Source organism: Camelus dromedarius, chromosome 7, assembly GCF_036321535.1.
Source record: "Camelus dromedarius isolate mCamDro1 chromosome 7, mCamDro1.pat, whole genome shotgun sequence".
NCBI lineage: Eukaryota > Metazoa > Chordata > Mammalia > Artiodactyla > Camelidae > Camelus > Camelus dromedarius.
In genome coordinates this window covers 62,751,957-62,774,797 of record NC_087442.1, presented here as the reverse complement: position 1 = coordinate 62,774,797, position 22,841 = coordinate 62,751,957, and the positions used below count along the sequence as shown (strand labels likewise).

Here is a 22,841-nt window from a genome sequence, read left to right as displayed (position 1 = left end):
CATATTGAAGTTCAGTCATAATTTTAAAAGTTTAGTTAGTAAATCTCTAACAAGTAAAATCTTGGACTCTAAATATTACATGATAATGTAGATTTTGGTTTGGTTTTTTTTTAAGCTGAAATTAAAACTCCATGGGAAAAAAATGTTCACGTGCTTGGCTCTTGGGCTGAGTACTAGTTGTACGTCAGCCCTGGGCTGTGGGCATGATTACTGGGTTGTCACCTTTGCAACAGTATGTTACTGCCTTGTCAGTTGTTATCATCTTCTCTCTAGAGTAGTAGATTTCTTTCTTTTTGTAAGTGGCTCTGTCTAGATTAGTACGTGACTGTCTTTATTTTAGAAACTAGGAGTAGTCATACTTCTTTAAGAAAGATGGACCAGGAAAGTTTCCTTTAGCTCTCTGTTGCACTTCGAACTGACAGGTAGCTGACAAACTGAGTGGTGGCCAAGGTTTTGAAGGAATTATTCTTCTTCACTCTTTAAAACTTTAGTTTAAAAATATTCCTGATCGGGCTGTATATCATCTCTTAGCCAGCCTTTGCACAAGGGCTTAGCCTGCATGAGGCATCAGTTCACAGACAGGCTGAGCAAGAGCTTCATGAAGGAATGAACAAAACACAGTATAGCAAAGGATAATTATCAGATGAGGCAGTCTAGTTCTCGAGCCTTGGCATACATCTTGCTGAGTGTGCCAAGACTGCAAGGCCTGACAGTGATTTTGCCTGGGCCACTCTCAGGATGTACACAGCTAGTAACCTTGAGCCTGAGGAGCAGACTTGCTGATAAGCACTGGATTCCTCATACTCTGTTCCTCAACTGTGACACAAATGCACTGCATGCTTGACATTAACTCGGCCCATTGTGTTGCCCCTGTGGAATGGAGACAAGGGAAGCCGATACGAATACGCTGACGTTTATTCTGCATGCTGGCCGTGAATGAGAAAATCCTTTGCCTGTAACCTAGGATCTCGTGTCTGCTGTCAGCATCCATGAAACTGACAGGCTAACTTTTACTGGCTTGTAAATATGGTAAAATCAAATCCCAGACCCAAGAATTTTGGCAGCAAGGATGGAATGCTAAGAGAGACATGATTTTCTGGAAGAGGAACCACGGGCCAGGTTCTGGAATAGAAGACTCCCTGGAATCTATCTGGCAGTAAATGCTCTCACCCAAGTGATAAATAAGAGGTGGGGTAGTAAGGGTTCCCACTGTCCTGCCTTTTACTGAACAGGAGTTGAACTAATGTTTACAGGCTTAAGGATAAGAGGTAGAGTTGAAACAAGCTGTCCAAATGGTGCCTGGATTGTGGCTAACTCCTACAGGCAGACCAGAAGGAAAGTTTTCATGAGAAGGAGTCAGCAGTTCTGTGGATGCACCTGAAAGGCAGTGTGGCTGTGGCTGCCGAGAGTCAGGGAGCCCCGAATGTGAAAAAAATGGCATCAGCAGTAAGAACCTTACTCTTTGAGAGCTTTGAGTGCACCAAAAACATGAGAAGTTCATGTAGGCTGCAAAGAGTTGCAGCAAAAGGGACTGCAAAGCCTCGCCTACAAGTACAGATGAGGCCACCTCAAGCCCTGGCCCCTGAACCCTGACAAAGCCAGCAGTGAGGGCGAGGCGCTGGGTGTAAGAGAGACAGAAGGTGCCAAGGACTGCAGGTAAAGGTGCAAGTGTGCATGAAGAAAGAAACTCCTGGGCCCTGCTCTCTCTGGATGCTGACAGCCCTGGAGCAAGGGGCTAAAGGACAGAAAGGCCAACAACTGTCTCTCCCTGCAGCCCCACCCCCCACCTCTTGGGCTCTTTACCCTCTCTGTTGGAGTGACAGGGTGACCTGGCATCTATTTGCCACCTGCTGTAGCTCCTGACTCACATGCATCTGAGACTGTTCGGCCATGAAAAAAGAATTTGAACACACCCCATAGTGGAGAAGGGAGGCTTCCCTTGTTAGTGGAGCCCTTTGGGTGATGGAATGTAATGTGGCTCCCAATACCGAATGTCTAATGAAATTGATGTGTGCCCACAAGTACCTGTCTCATGATTGTCAGTGGGGCTTCTCATTTGAGGGACTGCCACATGTAGAGAGGTAAGAGCGGGACATAAATCACTCCCCATCCTGCCTGCTCGTCCCCTCTCTGGTGATCCAGCAGAAACAACAGAGAAATCCGGAAGGAGAAAGTGAAATCGTTCCTTTTTTTAAAGTTTTGGAGGCAGCCCAAATACTCAGGCCGTTGCCCAGCACAACTTTGCCACCTGCCGGAGGCAGCTACCAAGTGCACCCATTTAGGAGAAAGGCAGCTTTAAACTGGCTCCTAGGCTCTTGAAACTGAATGCCTGACCCACGGAGGCCTTGGGACTCACTAGTGTGACACCTCCACTTATGGGTGGGTTACCTGGAACTGGAGAATTAACATGGTCCCAGTAGGCCTTGCAAGTCAAACAAACGGTATATTAGAGAGTGTGGCTAGCCTGACCGTAGCAGTAAGTCTTACTTTTACATGAAAAATTGGTAACTACCCCTTTGGGGGGTATTTTATGCACAATTTCACCCTGAAGCAAAGCCACCGGCTTAGTGGGAGCCTCAGTCCACAGAATGCCCGGGCTTGCTTCAGTTGCTTGGCAGCAGCTTCTACCAATGCCCAGCAACGTTTTCTTGTAGCTAGTAAAATTTAGAAATATTCTAGAAACATGGAAAGGTAAAGGAACTAAAACAACTAAAACTACTTCGAAAAAGAAAAATAAAGTAGGGGAAATCATTTTACCCAGCTTCAAGACTACATTAGTGAAGACTGTGATACTGGTGGAAGGGTAGACACATAGATGGATAGAACGCAACAGAGAATAATAGCCACCCCCTAAAAAAATCATCAACTGATTTTGACAAAGGTGCAAAAGTAATTCAGTGGAGGAAGGATAATCTTTTTAATAAATGGTGCTGGAACAATAAGTTATAAGACAGTTATAAAGACAGATTTAGAGTTATATGAATCTCTAAACCTCACTATGTAAAACTTGAAATAAGTAGTATAAGACTTTTAGTAAAAACATAGTAGAATGTCTTTATGGTCCAGGTTAAGCAAAGAATCTTACACTTGATACCAAAAGCATAATCCATAAAAGAAAAAATTGATAATGTGGACTTCATCAAAATTTAAAGCTTAGTTCTGCAAAAGACTTTATGAAGATGAAAAGACAAGCTACAGATATGTTTGCAAACCACATATCTTGAATATATAAAGAACTCTCAAAACTCAACAGTAAAAAACAATCCAGTAAAAACTGGACAAAAGACATGAAGAGACATTTCACCAAAAAAGATGTATGGCTAACAAAAAGGTTCATGAGAAGATGTTTAACATCACTATCTGTTAGGAAATGCAAATTAAAATCCAGGTAAGATACACTACACACCTGTCAGAGTGGACAAAATAATTAGTATCATCACCAATGCTGCCATGGATGCAGAAAAGTTGGGTCACTCATACACTGCTGGTAGGAATGTAAAATGGTACAGCCACCCTGGAAAATAGTTGGATAGTTTCTTTAAAAACTAAGCGTATAATTATATGACCCAGCATTTACTCTCCTCGGCATTTATCACAGAGAAGTGAAAACTTAGGTCTATAAAAACCTGTACACAGTTGTTCAAAGAAGCTGTGTTTGTAAGAGCCAAAAACGAATCTACCAGAATATCCTATAGTAGCTGAATGATTAACTGTGGTATATCCATATATCAACGCAATGGAATACCACTCAGCAATAGAAGGGAGTGAACTAGTGACACAGCTTGAATGGACTGCAAGGGCATTATGCTGAGTGAAAAAAAACCGATCTCCAAATGTCACATACTGTATGATTACATTCATTTAACATTTTTAAATGGCAAAATAATAAGAGATGGAAACAAATTAGTGGTTACCAGGAGTTAAGGATGCTATGGGGAAGGAAGGTATATGTGTGACTATAAACGGGTAGAACAAGGGATATTGTGGTGATGGAACAGTCTGTGTCTTGGTTACAGTGGGGGCAACATGAATCTGCGTGTGATAAAATGACAGAACTATACATACGTATTATACCAGTGTCAGTTTCCTGATTTTGATATTGTACCTTATGTAAAAGATAACCATTGGACGAAACTGGGTAAAGAGTACACAGGGCCTCTTTGAATTATCTTTGCAACTTCCTACGAATCTATAGTTATTTCAAAATAAAATGTTAAGAAATGAAAAGATAGCAGGCCAAATTTTGGTTGCATTATATGTTTGCTGACCCCTGCTTTAGAGCAACAATTTGATAAATCAGATGTTATCTTAGTGCATTACAAGCTATCAGTATTGCTACAACTTGGGAACCATTGCAGTTGATGCATTTGTTTCAAGGACTTTGGTTAAGAAAAAGATACTGAAACTGCCAACATATGACAGTAGTAGTATAGTAATACTATAGTAATGTCAAATATATGCCACAGCACTTTGGCCACTGACATTCTTTGAGCCTGTGAGTGCAAAGTGGCACACTGATTTTTGAAAGGCCATGGCTAACTGTGCACCAGCCTTTAACATGAGTAGTTTAACCAGGGTCTACTTGTGTGGAGATACATTTGCTCAGCAAACCATGCCTAAATCTGGATGAGGGAATACCTATTTGGGATAATATAAAAGAGAAAAGTTAAAAGTAAATTTTAGGCCCAACATTTGTGGGCATTACATAAAATATAACCTAAATTTTTCTATGAATTCTCTCTTTTTCTTTAAGCTTCCACTGCCCCATTATGGACATCTTGATTTGATTTACAAATGTGTACCCATCATTGGATTTGGGACCACTCCTGACAGATTTTCAAATTGTGGACTCTCTTCTCAAAAGATGAATTTCTAACATTGAGAACAAATTAATCTACTTGTTTGATAGACTGATTCTAAAAGGTATGTCTCGCTCAGAGTCCTTACTAAATGTAAAAGTCAAAAGATTGTCATAGAAGCGTTAGAATTTGTTTTAACCGAGTCACCAAGTCACCACTGCTATGTGGTGGCACATACAGTAGACTCACAGTGGGCTGTGTGTGGTTGGGACATTGCTGAGATAAAGAAGTGCCTAATGTGGTACAGGGACAGCAGAAACTTCAGTGAAGAAAGAAGTTGGCCAGCATATCCCTATTATATGCAGGAAGGTTATCTTGATGCCAAAAGAATATACAAAACCTCAAGCATCCCGGCTGAATTTGCTTTCTTGCATGGAATTAATTCACCATGACTTTCGTACCAAAGCCTTCAGCAGATGTCCATATAACATGGTGATATTTAAGATATGCTGACCCAGAAGCTTTAGAAGGTCCTCCTCCCAGATTTTTTGCTGGGTTATTGAAAGTCCCTTTCTTTTCTATTTGCTCATGTTTCAGACTTCAGGACTTTGTTGGTAGTAGTAAGAGATCATAAACACAATAAGAAACTACTAAATTAATGGTGACATGGCTAATCTGAAACAACAGGTAATCAGAAAGTCAGGTGTATGTGACTATAGTACTTGTACTTAAGTCCATACATCTTACTTGAGATCTGTATGTTCAGTTAAATCTGGAAATAAAGATCTATGATAAATCTAGGAGAACAGAAGAGTCCATCTAACTCCCCCATTCTCCCCCCCCCCCCCCCGCACAACTCACTTATGCTGGAAACAGCCCCTTCATGTATCTTCATGCCAGACATTGAAGTGGTTTAGACTCCAAAGTCTTCCCTGGGAGCAAATAGATGGTTTGAGATAGAAGCAAAGAGATTGCTCGAGACAGAAGCAAAGAGATTGCTCATGATAGAATTCACTTCTCCGGTCTGACTCTGGAATCTAAGAGAAAAGCAGAACTCTTTGATTTATCTTACTCTTTTAAAAAAGAAAATTATTTTTTAAAGTCAGGTGCCAAAATATTCCCACAGAATGTCCAAATGAAGAGAAGAGAATGGAGTAAATGTAGGTTTCTGTAATCAATTTTATTCATGTAGAGAGATGTTTACAGCTTTAAATAGTGCCTGGAAAACCTCAACAAAGTAATGTGCATCTTACAAATGTTTTTAAGTATGTAATTTTGTGCTCATCTTTTGAATTTATAAAGATCAGAAGTGTCTGCCAGAAAGTTTTGCAATGTGACAATGGAACTAAAAACATATAACAGCTACAGCTACCATCTACTGAATGCTTGCTTTCACTTGACAAAAAAAATTAAGTATTTAAAAAAATTTTTTTAAATAAAAGGGCTTATGGATTGGTAACCTCTGCACGTCTGAGCCTGGCAACACTTCACAGGCATCCCTCCTTCCCTTTTTTCAGCACAAGCCAGCCTTGGCTGTATGACTACCGTCCCAGTCCAACCAGTTGCAAAATAAAAAGGAAGAGGTTGATTATGTCCATGTAGATGTTCAGGGCAGCAAACACATACTCTTCAGGGTCCAGGTTGGAATGATGGTGGCGCCCTCCCACCATCAGCTGTACATCCATCACCAAATACTTAAAGAAAAGAAAGAAGAATTAGCTAAAATTGTACAGTTGTATCAAATAAGTGTCCTAAATAATCTGGAAAAATTATTTAAGCATCAATAAGTATACTGCAGAGAGTAAATTTGTGGCTATATATGTGTAAATTTTGAAAGGTCTCACAAGAAACTGTTAACAGTGGTTACCTCTGGGGAAGAGGGATACAAGGGAGATTCTGGTTTCTATTTCATAAGAATGTGTGTTGTTTGAATTTTTAAACATTTGTATGTATTACTTTTATAATACAGTGTTCCTTAAAATTATTTTAAAGATGTGGCAGCAAGAGATGGGACTAAATAGAGTGAAATAAATCCCCAGATGCACTAGCAATGGCCTCTGCCAGTTTCCTGTAAGAAGTTTCTATTTTATTAGACTAGAAACTGGTTTGAAAGAATAGAAACTATACCTCTACCACAAATTAGTTGCAAAGCTTATAAATAATTCTTCATTCTCTTCTTAAATGTTGCATATTTCAAGAAAAATAATGTTTTCATAGATTAGGAAGACTACCCAACTCTCCTGAGGGTGATGATTTTTAATATGATCTTTCAAGGAGGAGCAAGTCTTGAAGCTTTCCCATTAAGAACAGGAACAAGGTAAGGATGTCCCCTCCATTTCAACATCATACTGAAGATTCTTGCTAATGCAATATGGCAAGGAAAGGAAATGAACAGTATACAAATTGGGAAGGAAGAAATAAACCCCTTTGTTTGCAGATGACATGATCATCTATGTAGAAAATTTGAAAGAATCAACAACAAAAAATTCTGGAACTAATAAGCAATTATAGCAAGGTTGTAGGATACAAGATTACTATACAACACTCGATTGCTTTCCTCTGTGCAATAATGAATAAATGAAATTGGAAATTAAAAACACTATATCATTTATATTAGCATTGAAAATATTAAATACTTACATATAAATCTAACAATATATGTACAAGAACTATATGAAGAAAACTAGAAAGCTCTGATGAATGAGATCAAGGAAGAACTAAATAAATGGAGAGACATTCCATGTTTATGGATAGGAAGTCTCAGTATTGCCAAAATGTCAGTTCTTCCCAACTTAATCTACAGATTCAATATAAACCCAATCAGAATGCTAGCAAGTTCTTTTGTGGGTATTGACAGTTTATATGGAGAGGCAAAAGACCCAGAATAGCCAATACAATACTAAAGGAGAAGAACAAAGTTGAAGGACTGATGCTACCCAACCACAAGACTTACTATAAAGCTACAGTAATCAAGACAGTTTGCTATTGCTGAAAGGACTAAACAAGTAGAGCAGCAGAACAGATTAGAGAACTAGAAAGAGACCCACATAAATATAGCCAACTGGTCTTTGACAAAAGAGCAAAGGCGATACAGTAGAGCACATATAGCCTCTTCAACAAATGATACTCAAGCAGCTGGACATCTGCATGCCAAAAAAGTCACTCTAGACACAGACCTTACACCATTTACAAAAGTGACTCATAATGAATCATAGACTTAAATGTAAAACATAAAACTAGAAAATAGCACAGGAGAAAACTTAGATGACCTTGGGTATGGTGATGATTTTTCAGATAGGACACCAAAAATACTATCTATGAGAGAAAGACTGGATAAGCTAGACTTTATTAAAATGTTCTGCTCTGTGAAAGACCATGTGAAGAGAATGAGAATACAAACCACAGACTGGGAGGAAATATTTGCAAAAGACACATCTGATAAAGGACTGTTATCCTATATATATACAAGGAACTCTTAAAACTCAACAATAAGAAAACTAACAACTTGATTACAAAATGGGCCAAAGAACTTAACAGCCACCTCACCAAAGAAGATATACAGATGGCAAGTAAGCATATGAAAAGATGCTGTACATCATATGTCATCAGGGAAATGCAAATTAAAATAACAATAAAATACCACTACACACCTATTAGAATAGCCAAGATCTGGAACACTGACACCACCAAATGCTGGTGAGGATGTGGAGCAATGGAAACTCTCATACGTTGCTAGTGGGTGTGCACAATGTTACAACCATTTTGGAATACAATCTGGCAGTTTCTTACAAAGCTAAACATACTCTTACCATATGATCCGGTGATCATGCTCCTTAGTATCTAGCTGAATCTCATGTCCACACAAAAACCTGCACATGCATGTGTATAGCAGCTTTATTCATTATTGCAAAAACGTGAGAGCAAACAAGATGCCCCTCAGCAGGTGAATGAATAAATTAACTGTGGTACATCCAGATGATGGAATATTATTCAGTGCTAAAAACTAGCTATCAAGCCTTGAAAAGACATGGAGGAATCTTAAGTGTACATACTAAGTAAAAGAAGCCAATCTGAAAAGCCTACAAACTGCATGATTCCAACCCTATGACATTCTGGAAAAGGCAAAACTTGGAAACCGTAAAAAGATCAGTGGTTGGCAGGGGTGGGAACAACAGAGTACAGAGGAATTTTAGAGCAGTGAAAATACTCTGTATGATATTACAACGCTGGATATATATATCATTATACATTTGTCCAAACCCATAGAATGTATAACACCAAGAGTGAACACTAATGTAAATTATGGACTTCTGGTTATTATGATGTGTCCAGTGTAGGTTAATCAATTGTAATAAATACACCACTTTGGTGGGGGATATTGATAATGAGGGAAGCCATGCATGTACGATGCTGGAGTATATGGAGTATCTGTACCTTCCTTTCAGTTTTACTGTGAACCAAAAACTGCTTTAAAAAGAATTGTCATTATAAAAAATAAAGAGAAGGAAGAGGAGGAGGAAGAAAAAAGAGACGAAGGAGCAAGTTGCCTGGAGGGCTTTCCAGTGAATTACTGACTCCACTTGACTCCCGGCCCAGCAGAAGGGCTTAAGGCCCCATCAGTACACATTCCATACTCTGGCAAAGAGAGGGAGAAATGGACTTACCAGTGAGAAGACCACAGTTCCAAGTCCAGCATACAATAGATGCAACCACTGCGAAAAGAAAGGAAACAATTGCACATTAAGATCAATATTTGGAACAATGCAAGGGGTCACTTAGGTCATTGCTGTCAGACAAGGACTTAATATGAAGAAAATCAAAGCTATGGGGGTAATTAATCCTTTCTTGAACATAGTCGGTCAATAGCATCCACTCAATTCCATTCAGCAAGCAAGTGAAAACTAGCCTTACATACGTCAAACAAGGTTCATCAAGTAAGTGCTAAACATCTCATGCACGGAAGGGCAAGTGGAAGGTACTAGGTACGTTTCCCTTTTTGCCCCATCCACGTGGCTCTTCTCGAGAATCTGCCCTCCCTTCAGCTCTGGGAACACCGTGACCCTCAGACACCCTTGCTAGAGCTGACTGAAGAGTGGTGGAAGACATCACTCCAATAGCAGCAAATCTCTCAATGGATGAGGAGCCTCTTATATATAACCAGGATCAAACAGATGCACGAGGCCAGTCAGAAGTCAGTTCCCAGGACAGAGGGATCCAGGCAGCAGTTGCACCCTTAGCTAGTGCTGGAGCTATTCCTTCACAAGCAGAGATGGCCAATCCACCGAGTTCAAGAAAGGGAGGTGGCATTTCCATGCCTGTGAATTCTGGCTCTTCTTCCCACCCAGGAGTTCCATGAGAGTCTCTGGGTCTTTGCCTTGAGCTAGTCTGAGTGGTATGTGTTTCTTGCAACCCAAAGAGCACTGATCATAATATGCGACAAATTGGTCTAAATGCCAGAGTGTTTGGCTGTATACAGGAAGAGGATAAGGAAGTGGTGTATAATATCTGAGAAGAATAATGGCCTTCACTCTTCAGGATGCGAGAGCTGGTCGTAGAGGGGTGGGGAGAACTCTGCTAGCCAGGGGAGCATTTGGGGGAAGGAGGGAACTCAGAGGGCAGTGACACAGTGTGGGATGCAGTATTCCCGGACTGAGCCAGGAGTGAGAAGACAGCTGACAATTGGAGTCTGAAGAATTCCAAATTGCCAGAGTCTCATAGCATGCCTACTTAGGACAAGGTTCTGTCAGTCTTCCATTTAAAGATTATATATTGTTGATTATTTGTGAAAGGAAGTTTAGACTGGGAACTAGGATTCATATATCTAGTAGGAAACATAGTTTCTTAACTGCTCCTAAGTGGTATGGCAAAGACCTACGGAACCCACCTAATAAATACAGCACCACCTGCTACTGTCAGTAATAACAAGTGGGAAGCTGTGGCCTTTTAAGACATGTCTTTGTGATGTCATTGAGTTTATCTCTAAAATATAGATGTTACCTCCTCAGTTATGTAAGCCTTACGTAGTTGTTCATGAAACTAAACCAATCCAGGCAGAGGTGTTGGTTTTATGTCTGAAGACCATGGCAAGTCCACTTGTTGCCACAGTAACTCTTTGATTCAGCAGTAGGACCAAGTTGGCCCTGAGGCTCTAGTCAAATAGTCACAAGCCCCAGGCCAGTCCTCAATGGACCCAGCCTCCAACAGGGTCTCCACACAAGGGCCACTCACAGCCAGACCACGGGGCCAGACCCTATGCTCCTGCCTCTCCACATTTGCTCCAGACTCCGTCCCTGAACGGTGCCATGTGGGGTGGAGAGAGGATCCAGACTAACACAACTGGCACGTCAGCCTGTGTTTCTAACAGTTCTCTGAGGTTTGCAAAGGAGACCCCACTTACATACGATCGTATGAAGATTAAAAGAATTCCGTAGATTATAAGCACGAAGAGTAAAGCAAACAGCATTCCATTTAGCAAGGTGAAATCCCACTGAGGAGACATTGAACAACAGAAAACAACCTGATTATCATCCATAAGGAACTTCAAGACGTTTACAGGTGCATCGTGTACCCCACAGACAGGAACTGGCCTATTTGCTAATAATTCATTCTGCCTAGTTTAGAGAACTGTGGAAATCCGTTAGTCCCAGGCACTGAAAAATGCTACATAAAGTGTTGTATTGCCTCAGGAGGGAGAAAAAAGTAGGATATGGATGAAATAACAGGAGCTACAAACTCATAATTTTTGAAACTAGGTAATGGGCACATGGGAGTTCATTAAACTATTCTATTGTTTGTATTTGTATGAGATTTTCCCTAATAAGAAAGGTACATTGAATAAGTAGGATGTAAATTTGTATGTATAGTATGATCATAATTATTCATATTCTTAAAACATTTGCATAGAATACATTAATGGAATTAAATAGACCACGATGTTAACTGGGTACCTTTTTCACATTTGTATGTATGTATTTTAATAAAACACACACACACATATATATATATATATATATACACTAAGCTTTCAAAAATTACTGTTAATTATTCTTTTTTAATCTTAAAATTTGTTAATATGCTTTTTGGTTTTGCTTCTATAAATCAGTAACCAAATCAGCCTCGGGGAGATTAGAATTTTCTAGAGAAAGGGAAATATTCATCTTTTGGCCTGAAAAAAAATCAGATTAGGAAGCAAAAGAAGATCCTCAAATTCAGGATATTTTCTTGCAAGGGTGTTTTCCTAATTGGTCTATTTCCCCCCTTGCTCCCTACCCTTAAAGAGAATAAACCAAAGTACCAGGTCACCGAGCTTGTTTCTCAGGCCAGAAGCATTAGCAGCGCCTGAAAAACGTACATTGTTGGGCCCCACCCCAGACGTTCTGAAGCAGCAACTCCAGGAGTGGAGCTCAGCAATCTGCATTTTACAAGCTCTCCGGGTGACTCTCATGCTTGCTAAGAGAGTTTGACTAGAACTGTGCTTTCAGTACACGTGGCTACTGAGCACTGGAAATGCAGCTAGTCTGCACCGAGATGTGCTATAAGTATAAAATACACACTGGATTTGAGTTCGGAAAAAAGAATGTAAAATACCTCATTAATATTTTTGTTATACTGATTACATGTTGAAATAACACTTCACATATATTGGGTTAAATAAAGTGCATTATTAAAATTAATTTCACCTGTTTCCTTTTTTTTTTTTTAACGTGGTTACTAGGAAAGCCAGAAGCCAGATGGTGAGGACTGCGCAGAGGTGAGGTCCCCCACCCCCTAAAGCAGAGAGCAGGAGGGAGGAGGGAGCAGAATGGGTCAGGAGGGGCAAAGGAACATATTTACACACTCCCTTAGGACAGGAATCTGCTTCAGTAATACGTACTTTTGTCTGAAGAGCAAATAAAGTGAGTGATAATGTCACCAGAGCAGTTGTTCCTGTCGCCCATAACACTTCCTCGGCATTATAGAAACTAAAGCCAGAGACAGTGGTTATTGCTCACGTAATATTCAAGAAAAAGCACACACACAAAAAAATGTGTATCAAAGACTTACACTGACACGGTTCCTAGCATCAGACCTTGAAGAATTGTCTAAAAACAAAATTCACGATAAATTAGAAGGCTGATTCTCAAGGGCCAGAATCCAGAGGAGGTGGTGTGAGATGTGTGCGTTTTGGCAGGGTCTGGGGAGCTAGCGGGAATATGCATAATCCTAGCACACAAAGCTACAGGCTATTGAATATGGGAAGCAAAGAGTGGAACTAAACATTTCCTTAACATTCTCCCTAAGACTGACAAGAAAAAATTCTTTTATGACTAAAAATTTCTTAGGACATAATAGTAACTTTCAACATATTTAGTGAATTAAATATGTATTCACTAGAAATGTGGAAACCAAGGTAAAAGGTTTATCTGTAGACCATATTGTCATTAATCAAATAAATCCATCCACACAGAATCTTAACATTATATCAGAGCAGAATATGCTATCCCTACTAATGCATCACCAACAGTTTCAGTACTCACCTTTCCCATAGTGCTTAGGTGAGAATAAAATACTTCAAATCTCAGACGTGGGATGAGGATTTGAGATCTTAGTACCAAGGGATGGGGCTGGAGGGCACTTACCTACAGAGCGTAGAGCTGCACAGGTAGTTGTCAATCCAGGGCTCAGAGGAGGGCTGCACTGGGGCTGTATGGGGACTGCATTGGGGCTGGAGGGTTCCCATGGTCTAAATGGAGCCAGGCATGGAGCAGTATGGGAGAGAGGCAAGGGCTGAGCACCAGAAGGCAGTCAAGCCAGAGGATTACTAAAAAGGCAATGAGGATGTGTCCAGGCCCACAGTCAGTCTCCAGGGCAGCCAAAAGGCCAGTGAGAACTACAATCAGCAGCAGCTGCAGGGCCTAAGGACATTCCTCAGGATGCTCTGTCAGAGGCAAATGCAGAGACTCACTAACCCTCTGGTCCATGGCAAGAGCCAGGAAAGAAACTTCTAGTCTCCAGGAGTAAAACTGAGGACACAGCCTATCTGCAGTGCAACTGCAGAGCAGCTTTGAACTTCTCCAGCTGGCCAGCCATATCCAGGATGGAGACTAGAAAAGAACTGGAGTCCTGGGAGTCCCGGATTGCCTCTCTGGATTTCCCAAACCAGGTAGGTAATTGCCTGATTCTCTGCTTTGTTCAACATGCCAAAGTAAGCTGTCTTTATTTCCATTAAGAAAAAAAAAAGTGCATTTATTCCACATACACATGATATTTTAATAACATGCTTGCTTCCAATCTTGCCTTTTATAATTTTTCCCTTAAGCTGTTACCTGCTTAGAGATAAACAACAAAACCTCAGAGATGAGAGCTTTCTTTGATATTAACAATAACTTTGATCTCTTCTTATTTAAACATTAAAACCTCTGAAATTTTAAAACAAAAAATACAAAAATTTCTGAAAAAATACAAAAATTTCTAGAAAAATACCTCTTCCCATCCCATTGTCTCTGCCCCAGGACTCCAAGTATCTTTCTTTCTCTGTCTGGTTTTTAGCACCCACCCCTCCTGACTGTGGTCCATACTTTAAGTGTAGGAACTGGGAGACTCCCCTTGTTTACCTGGGCAATGAGCAGGGTATCCATACCAGCTAAGAAAGATCCCTTAATGCTCTGGCAGCTGAAGAAATGCCCAAATGTGGGCATCAGAGAACCAGTCTTCTCCAGGGTCAGAAGAAAGCTATTCTTCCCAACATACAAATCACACTGGCCCCTGCCTGGTAAGGATGCTTAGACTCTCATCCTTGGCCATGTGTCCTTGCTTGCTCTGACCACCAGGAGGCGCAGATCCAAATCTAGGTTCATCACACTCAAGTGCACAGGACTGTGCATTTTGTGCGCTAATCTTGCCTCTGGCTTTATTTTCCTATGCTTATTTTTCCTTCTACCAGATTTCCCCACTAATTTATCCCATATCCTTATATTGTGGTTATTTTTTATCAGTTACCTCAACTTTGATATGGAATCAGGTGAGAAATAAATCAATTGGTAAGTAAATCTTCATAGGGAAGGATGGTCAGCAATTCGTGGGAGCAAACACAAACTCCCCCAGAAAGAATCATCCACCAATGCACTGAGTCACACTATGGCCATCCTGGATTTTCCCAAGAGGAGCAAATGCTTATTATCAGTGAGTTTCAGAAAGTCCACTGCCTCCAGGAGGTGAGAGGTTTGGCAGGACTGGTGTAAACATTAATAAACAGAAACCTCAATTAAAATAGCGTCAGGAGACTTGAAATAGAAATAAAATACATTTCACAAAAATTTTTAAAAATTACATTTCTTGCACACAAATTTGTGAACTAAATGTGGAACCTGTTCTCCGTAACAAAATGTGTTTATTGTGTCTGACAAGAGATGCAGTGGCAGTGAGGTTAACTGCTCCTGAAATGCAGCCAAGACTCAGAAGTGGAAACCCCCGTGTGTGTGTCTGTGTGTGTGTCCCCTCAAAGGCAAGACTGCTGGCACAGAGGAGGAGCCCAGGGTCCCTGAATTCTCTCGCTTACTAAAAGGGTGTGGATTGTGGATTCCATCTCATAAGTAAGTTTATGAATTCAGAATTCAACCAAGACAATGTCTCACAAATAATTTCTATCTGTATTATTCCACAGGAAGATTTTACACAATAAAAGAAATGAATTTAGCAATCTGATGAAAATGTATTTCAGAGGTGACAACAGCTGCTAACAAGGTTTACTTACAAATAATCCCAGGAGAATGTAATTCGCAGGCACCTGACGGCGGAGTTTCCCACAGCAAGCAAGTACAAAAAATACAACAAAAAATACTGGCCTGGGGATAATTTAAAGCCATATGTTATTTGCTTCCAGTGATTAGATCATATGATATAGGTAGGTAGGTAGATAGATAGATAGATGTATTATCTTATAATGATTATTATAAAGTACACAAAAATGTAGATTATTACCTTTACCTCTTTTTTTTGGCTTTTAAAACTAACTTTCCTCATTGTCATCCACAGATAGCTTGTGAGTTCTTTTTTCAACTTTTTTATTTTGAAATAATTGTAGATTCACAGGAAATTGCAAAGGAACAGAGGGCCTGTACCCTTTACTCAGCACTCCCCCCACTTTACATATTTACGAGGAATGTGACACTGGTGCAGCTGGTGTATGTGTAATGCTGCGTCAGAGCACTGCGCCGACACGGATCTGTGTGTAGGGCCGTGTAACTGGCTCCATAATCAAAATGTGTAACTGTCTCATCATTAAAATGTCATGCCACCCCTTTATGGTAACACACACACACACACAAAACCCTAACTCCTGGCAACTCATTTGCTTGTTTTCCAGCTCTATAATTTTGTCATTTCAATAATGTTATACTTTCACCTAATTTTTAATAAAGAATATCAATCCATAGCTAGTAAAAAAAAAACAACAACACTTTAAATTTAATCCAATAATACTTACAAAAGTGCATAAGTGAACCAGGCATTCTTGATCACCCAATTTCTTAAAGCCTGACTGGTTAAAAAATAATTAATAAAAATTTACACAATAAGTAGTTTATTTTGCTAATTAGCATAATATCTAAGGAGAAGTTAATCTCATGAGAAGAAAGGGGGGAAACCCTAAACGGCTGAGAAAGACAGATGGAAAATGAAATAGGGAAATATATAATAGTATCTTGGTGCTTAAAATAGTACTTTAAAAAGTACAGTCATAAGTTGCAGGTCAAATTAGGATAAATGCAAATGTCCTAGTAAAAGTTTTTATTAAAAAAATAGAGATTGAAATGTATACAAAGCAAAAGTAATGACATTCTCACGTGTTTGTTTATAGATACAGAGTTTCAAAGAAGGGGTTTAAGCCGTGATAGACCCTAGTCCTTGAAATAATTTCTGCATTTAACAGTGTTCCAGCCTCCAAGCCCTCCATAATCTCACCTTTTCCCCATTATCCAGTTTTATCTGTGGAAATAGCTTGGGAAAAACAAAAAAAGAAAATAGTGCTCAAAATAAGAGTAAGGAAAAAGTTCTTGGCTTAGGAAGTTAAACTCTAGAAATGTTACCAATACCTTGGTCTAAGAGTTGCCTGAGAAAAACAAAGCTATAGAAATGTTATATCCTATGAATGATTAAGGAAAAATAGATAATATTTTAATGATCAAAATTAAATCAGTGAGAACTAACGTGGACAATTTAATATTTAATTTACATCAGTAATGAAGACTCACCAGAAAATAAACATGCTGATGATTGCCCCAGTCACCAGCAATTGCACTGACAGGAGGAGGAACACTTTTACAATGAAAGCTGAGGAGACAGAAATATTATTTTTATGAAGCAACATTCAAAGAAAAAATATAAATGGAATTACCTCTTTTTGATGCTTAATGAAAGAAACGTTTCCTCTGCCTTTTTTGAGGAGGGAGAAGGGAGTGCTAGTTTAGAGCCAGCCAATGGGGTGACAATAATACAGCTCTGCAGAACTCTTGAAAATTCTCAGTCCAGATTGTTAGAGGTGTTTTATTGGACATCTGAAGGTTTCTCCGTGAAAGTTTCAAAATTTCAAAGATAAACTCAGGGGTTTAATTCTGTCCTATGCACCCCCAATTCTCCTTAGGACCAAAAGTGATCTGAAAGTCTCAGAATGTGGCAGGCCCATCGTTAGGAATCCAGCTACCCCGCTTTGTAGATGGAGCCCAGCGTTGCCCCAGGGACTGGTGCAGAGGGACTTGGGCTGCAGGGAGCATGCAGAGCTTCTTCACCGCTTTTCTCTCCAGCCTACCTGCCTTTAGCCACTCCCTTCCCTCCTACTTATGCAGAAACTAGATAACCTGACGCCTTGTAAGCACAACCAAGGAGTTCCAAGTGAACAGCATGCCAAAGCCAAATGCAGACTGTGTTGGCATCTCTGTTTGCCTACTTCCACCTGACTACAGGTGTGTCCTGAGCCCTCTGAATATGGCGCTGGTGATGACAATTTACTTCTTTGTGGCCCTATCCCAATTTTAAAAGGGATGAAGGAAAGAAAGGAAGAAAGGAGGAAGGAAGGAAGTTGCTTAAAGTTGATTTACAGGATTGTCAACTGTGTCCTTTTGCTGGGTGGTTTCTGTGCATTGGAAGTGTGACAACAAAGGTATGGGACTATCTTCATCAAAATGCCAGAACATATATATCCAAAGGTGTGTTGCCTACACTGAAATACCCACTTAGTTAACATTAAATTCACATCTACTATGTATCAGGGACTAAAAATTAAATAAATATTAAATGTGGCCCAGCCTTATAAGACTAGGCATATAGATCAAAGAAATGGAATTAAGAGTCCAAAAATAATCCCTTACATTTGTGGTCAATTGATTTTTAACAAGTGTACTAGAACAATTGAATGGAGAAAGAAAATTCTTTTCAACAAATTGTGCTGGGACAACTGGACATCCACCTACAAAAGGATGAATTTGGACCCCTTCCTCATATCATACGTACATAAAAATTAATTAATTAGTTAAAAAGAGACCATGGACATAAACATAAGAAATACAATTCTTAGAAGAAAGCTTAGGTATCAGTCTTGGTGAGCATGGATTAGGCAATGATTTTTTTCATATATGACACCTAAAATGCAAGCAAGGAAAAAAAAGTTGGATTCCGTCAAAAGTAAAAGCTTTGTGCTTCCAATGACACCATCAGGAAAGTGAAAGAAAGCCCACGAACTGGGAGAAAATATTTGCATATCATGTATCTGAAAAGGGACCTAATACATAAAGAACCCTTACAATCCAATAACAAGAAGACAAATAAGAATTTAAAATAGGCAAAGCACGTGTAGTGCCCTCCCACCTTGGTGCAGGTCTTGGCCGTGCAAATTGTGTTGGCCAGTGGGAGACATTAGTATGTGTGAAGCAAGCAGAGGCTTGATAAACTGCTTACACACTGGGGCTTGTCCACCTGATACACTTCTTCCTGGGACCCAGCTCCATGTGATGAGAAGCTCAAGACACAAGAGGAAAGCCAACAACCAACAGGAACTGCCAGCCATGTCAGGGAGTCCTCATGGCCACTGCAGCCTCAGCCGCCAGCTAAGAGCTCCTGACAGCATCTTTCCAGCCACTAGAGGGAGCGTCACGGCCACAGGGAGACAGCAATGCGATTCAAAGCTCATAGGCCACCTTCAAGTTGTCCAGGTCCTAAGAAGGCCTAAGGGTGGCAGAGTGGTCACTGGGGACAAACAGTATTTGCCTAGTATTGCCTACCTTCCAACTTCATATTTCATGAAAGAAAAAAAAATTCTCATTTATTTAAGCCACAGTTTTTTAGGCTTTTGTTATTCACTGCTAAATGTATTTCCTATACAGAATTGATATGTGGAGCTCTGAATTAATATTCTTTAAAACTTAAGCACTTTAACACTCTGTGTTTAACACTCTGTGTGTAAGTAAGAACATTCTACATTCAATGACTAATTCCTACTTCCTAAGAAAACCACAAGTTACTCACCGTATTATGTGCATTACGAATTTATGAATGCCCTGGACAAATCAGGGCCCATCTGTTATTGCAGCCTTACGTCAAGTTTCATGGTGAAGCATGGGGAGGGGGGAAACTAAAGCAAAATTAAATCCTACAGTCCCCTCTGTGGAAATATTTTAAGAGAATATTTGCTTTTCTCGTCCAAAAAGATTATTTCTTTCTTCTCACCTCTGCGGACAGCTGCTTCTGAGAAAGGGCTGGGTAAAGGATCGCTGTGTTCTGGGGTGGTCTCTTCTGATATCTGTACCACATAGGTATCCTCTCGCTCTTTGGCCTTTGAGTGTGGATTCCCACCGGCTTCTCGTGACCCAGGTGAAGGTGAAGCTGTGTAGGACCGACCAGATTTGCTCTGGGTGTGACTGTCTGCTGCTTTCTGAACCAGATGTTGATGATCTCCAGAACTGAAGTCTATTGGTTCACTGACCTCCAAGTCCAGTTTCCTGGAGGCGGGAGAATTGTTATTCAGGTCCTTGTGATCGTACCACTACAACCTTAGCATCATCATAACATTAGATGATTTTTTTCCCTTAATTTTAACTCCTTTGGCTCAGTATTGAGCCAAGTCAGTGCTCAGTAAATATTTGTTGAATGAATAATGAACAAACACTTTTAATGTGAGGCCTATAGGGTAAAATCACTTGCATTCTGTTATTAAATCAATATGTTAATAGACTGACTCAGCCAGGATTTAATAAGCTCCCTCTTTTGTGGAGCTGCCCTAGGTACCTTTGCCCTCAAAGAACTTACATTTTAGGAGGGAAGGTAATCAAACAAGCAATAATATAAAAAGGAATATAAATGTTTTCCTACGTCAGTCTCCCAAGGCAATAGAAATAAAAGCAAAAGTAAAAGACACCATAAGCAGGGCCAGGAACAATGGAGGATGTTGTGAGAGGTCCTAACAAAGTCTGGAAGAAGATACAGGGAGGAAAGGGGTTGTCAAAAGCTTCCAGAGAAAGTGAGGTTTAAGCCAAGGCTGGAAAATGAGAAGGAGTCAGTCAGGGGAAGAGGCAGGGAAAGGTCTTCTCAGGCAGAGGAAATAGCCTGGACCAGGGCTGAAGGAAGCAGAGAGGGCAGGTTCCAGAAACTATAGGAAATTCACGTGGCTTGAGTAGGGAGTTCGAAGGGGAGAGCAGAGTGAGGTGAGACAGGGGAGTAGCGGGGGCAGACCACTGAGAGGCTGGCAAGCCAAGTTCACCCTGATGGCCATGGCTGTGGCAGGCAGAATAGTGGTCCCTCCAACATGCCCACATCCTAATCCCTGAACCTATGAACATGGTACCTCGTATGGCAAAAGGAATGTTGCAGATGTGATTAAGGTAAGAACTTTGAGGTGGGACTATGATCCTGGACTATCTGGGTGGGCCCAATCAAATCACAAGGGTCCTTAGGACCATACTTATAAGAGGCAGGAAGATTAGAATCAGAGAAGGAGAGATAACAAGAGAAGCATAGGTCAGAGTGATACAGCGGCTGTCTTTCAAGGTACAGGGAGGGATGGTGAGCCAAGAAATGCAGGAGGCTTCTAGAAGCTGCAAAAAACAAGGAAATGTATTTTTCCCTAGAGCCTCCAGAAAGGAAGGCAGCCCTGCTGACACCTTGATTTTAGCCCAGTGAAACTGATTTTGGACTTCTGACTTCCAGAAGTATAGGATAATAAATTTGTGTTGTCTTAAGGTGTTCGGTTAATAGTAATTTGTTACAGCAGCAATGAGTCATTAATGCAATGGGGAATCACTGACGGTTTTCCAACAGGGGGCCACAGAGATTGGACTAGAAAGATTACAGGAGGCACAGTGTGGAGAATGGGCCAGAGTCAGCAAAGGTGGGAGCAAGGAGACCAAAAATCCAGGTAAGAGATCATGGTGGGCTTGACCACAGTGCTTTGCAGCAGAGCACAGTTCTTAGAAAACCAGTCCCAAATAGACTGAAAATGGCAAAGGAAAAGGCCCCCATTAACTCCTTGGGGACATGAAGACTCAGGCAAGCCCCTGCTGCTGGCTTCCTGTCCCACAAAGAGAGCCATGGAGGAGTTGGAGGGGACTGCTGAGCCGGCAAGGGCTTGGACAAACAGACCAACCGGGGAGGGCATCTGAACAAAGTCTGAACAAAATGCTACGCCCTTGGAGAGGCAGGCTCTGTTCTCCTCAAATTAATCTCTAAATTTTACCAAACTTACTGAAAATTTGTTTCCCAGTACTTGAAAATGTAACTCAAAAGCCCATTGGAAAGAGTAAATGAGTGAGAATAATCAAGAAAAAAAATTGAAAGGGAAATATTATGGGGAGGAGCAGGGGTAGTGATTTACTTCATCAGAAATCAAAATATAATAAGCTATACAATTAAAAATGTGCTGCTGGCAGGGCAAAAGATCAACGGAGTGGAAGAGATTCAAGAATTAGACTCATATATACAAGAATTTAATATTTGATAAAGGTGGCATTTCAAATTATTGTCCCATACTATTGGAACAGTTCGCTCTGCTTGGAAAACAAAGTTTAATAGCTATTTCACCTCTTTTACAAAAAAAAAAAAATGGATTGCAGATTAATTAAAGATATTATCATAAATATTAATAGCTATAGAAGGAAATATCAATGAATATTTGTGTTAAGCCTTTGTAAGAATGATACCATAAAAGAAATGCTGGACAAATCTGGGGTATGGAACACTTTAAATGTCATCAGAAAAAGATGCTGATAAATCTTAAATGCAAAAATCTGAAAATAAAATTTGCAATATTTGCTATACTGTAAAAAGACCTTTTCAACAAAGGAAAAGATGGGCAACTCAATAGAAAGATGAGAAAAGAACATAAACAGGCAATTGATAAAGGAAATTTAAATGGTCAATAAGCTTAGGACGATACCTCACAAATAACCAAAGAAGTACAAAGAAAAACAATTGTGAAATGTCTTTTTTTTTTTTTGCATAAAAGACTGGCAAAAACTAAAAGGAGAAACTAAGAAGAGAATTCCCAGAGATTCAATGTTGTGGAGATACAGATAATCCAGGGCCACATTATGACTTGTAGGGACCCTGCACACATTTGCTTTCATGGGTCCCACCTCCATAAAAAAAATACGAAAAAGTATGTTTTATGGTTGCATTGGTATAAAAAATATAATCCAGGCTAGATTCACTGTATATTATGTATTCATCATTATATTCATTTTGTCCCCCTGATTTTAAAAGAAATTGGGAGGTATAGCTCAGAGGTAGAACGTGTGCTTAGCACACAGGAGGTCCTGGGTTCAATCCCCAGTACCTCCATTAAAGTAAATAAATAAACCTAGTTACCCCCCTCAAAAAAAACCCACAAAATAAATAAAATAATTTTTTTAAAAAGAGAGAAATTAAAATTTTTTCATGACCCCTAAAACTATTGTGGGCCCTAGGCAACATGCCTTCTGTGCCCAGCGGCTAAATCAGCCCTGAGATAACTTCAGGGGAGTTGGCAAGTGTGTAAAGGTTTTGGGGTAAGTAATTTGGCAGCATCTATCAAAATTCACA

The 22,841-nt window shown here is 40.1% G+C and overlaps 2 protein-coding genes across 2 annotated transcripts in view; one reads left to right on the top strand and one right to left on the bottom strand.

The window, feature by feature from the left end:
* The window catches only part of ANKIB1 (ankyrin repeat and IBR domain containing 1), a 206,799-nt gene extending 202,027 nt beyond the window's left edge, over positions 1-4,772 (top strand). The window contains exon 22 of the mRNA XM_064487578.1: positions 4,754-4,772. The gene's annotated coding sequence lies outside the window, so the exon portion shown is untranslated. The remainder of the gene's footprint in view (positions 1-4,753) is intronic.
* Positions 4,773-5,729: 957 nt separating this feature from the next.
* LOC105087396 (protein lifeguard 2-like) overlaps positions 5,730-22,841 on the bottom strand; it is a 19,156-nt gene continuing 2,044 nt past the window's right edge. The window contains 9 exon segments of the mRNA XM_064487584.1: positions 5,730-6,493; positions 9,464-9,511; positions 11,197-11,286; positions 12,673-12,760; positions 12,843-12,880; positions 15,532-15,622; positions 16,264-16,313; positions 17,026-17,108; positions 19,497-19,768. Of these exon segments, the coding sequence (XP_064343654.1) occupies positions 6,341-6,493; positions 9,464-9,511; positions 11,197-11,286; positions 12,673-12,760; positions 12,843-12,880; positions 15,532-15,622; positions 16,264-16,313; positions 17,026-17,108; positions 19,497-19,768 (913 nt within the window). The 3' untranslated portion in view covers positions 5,730-6,340.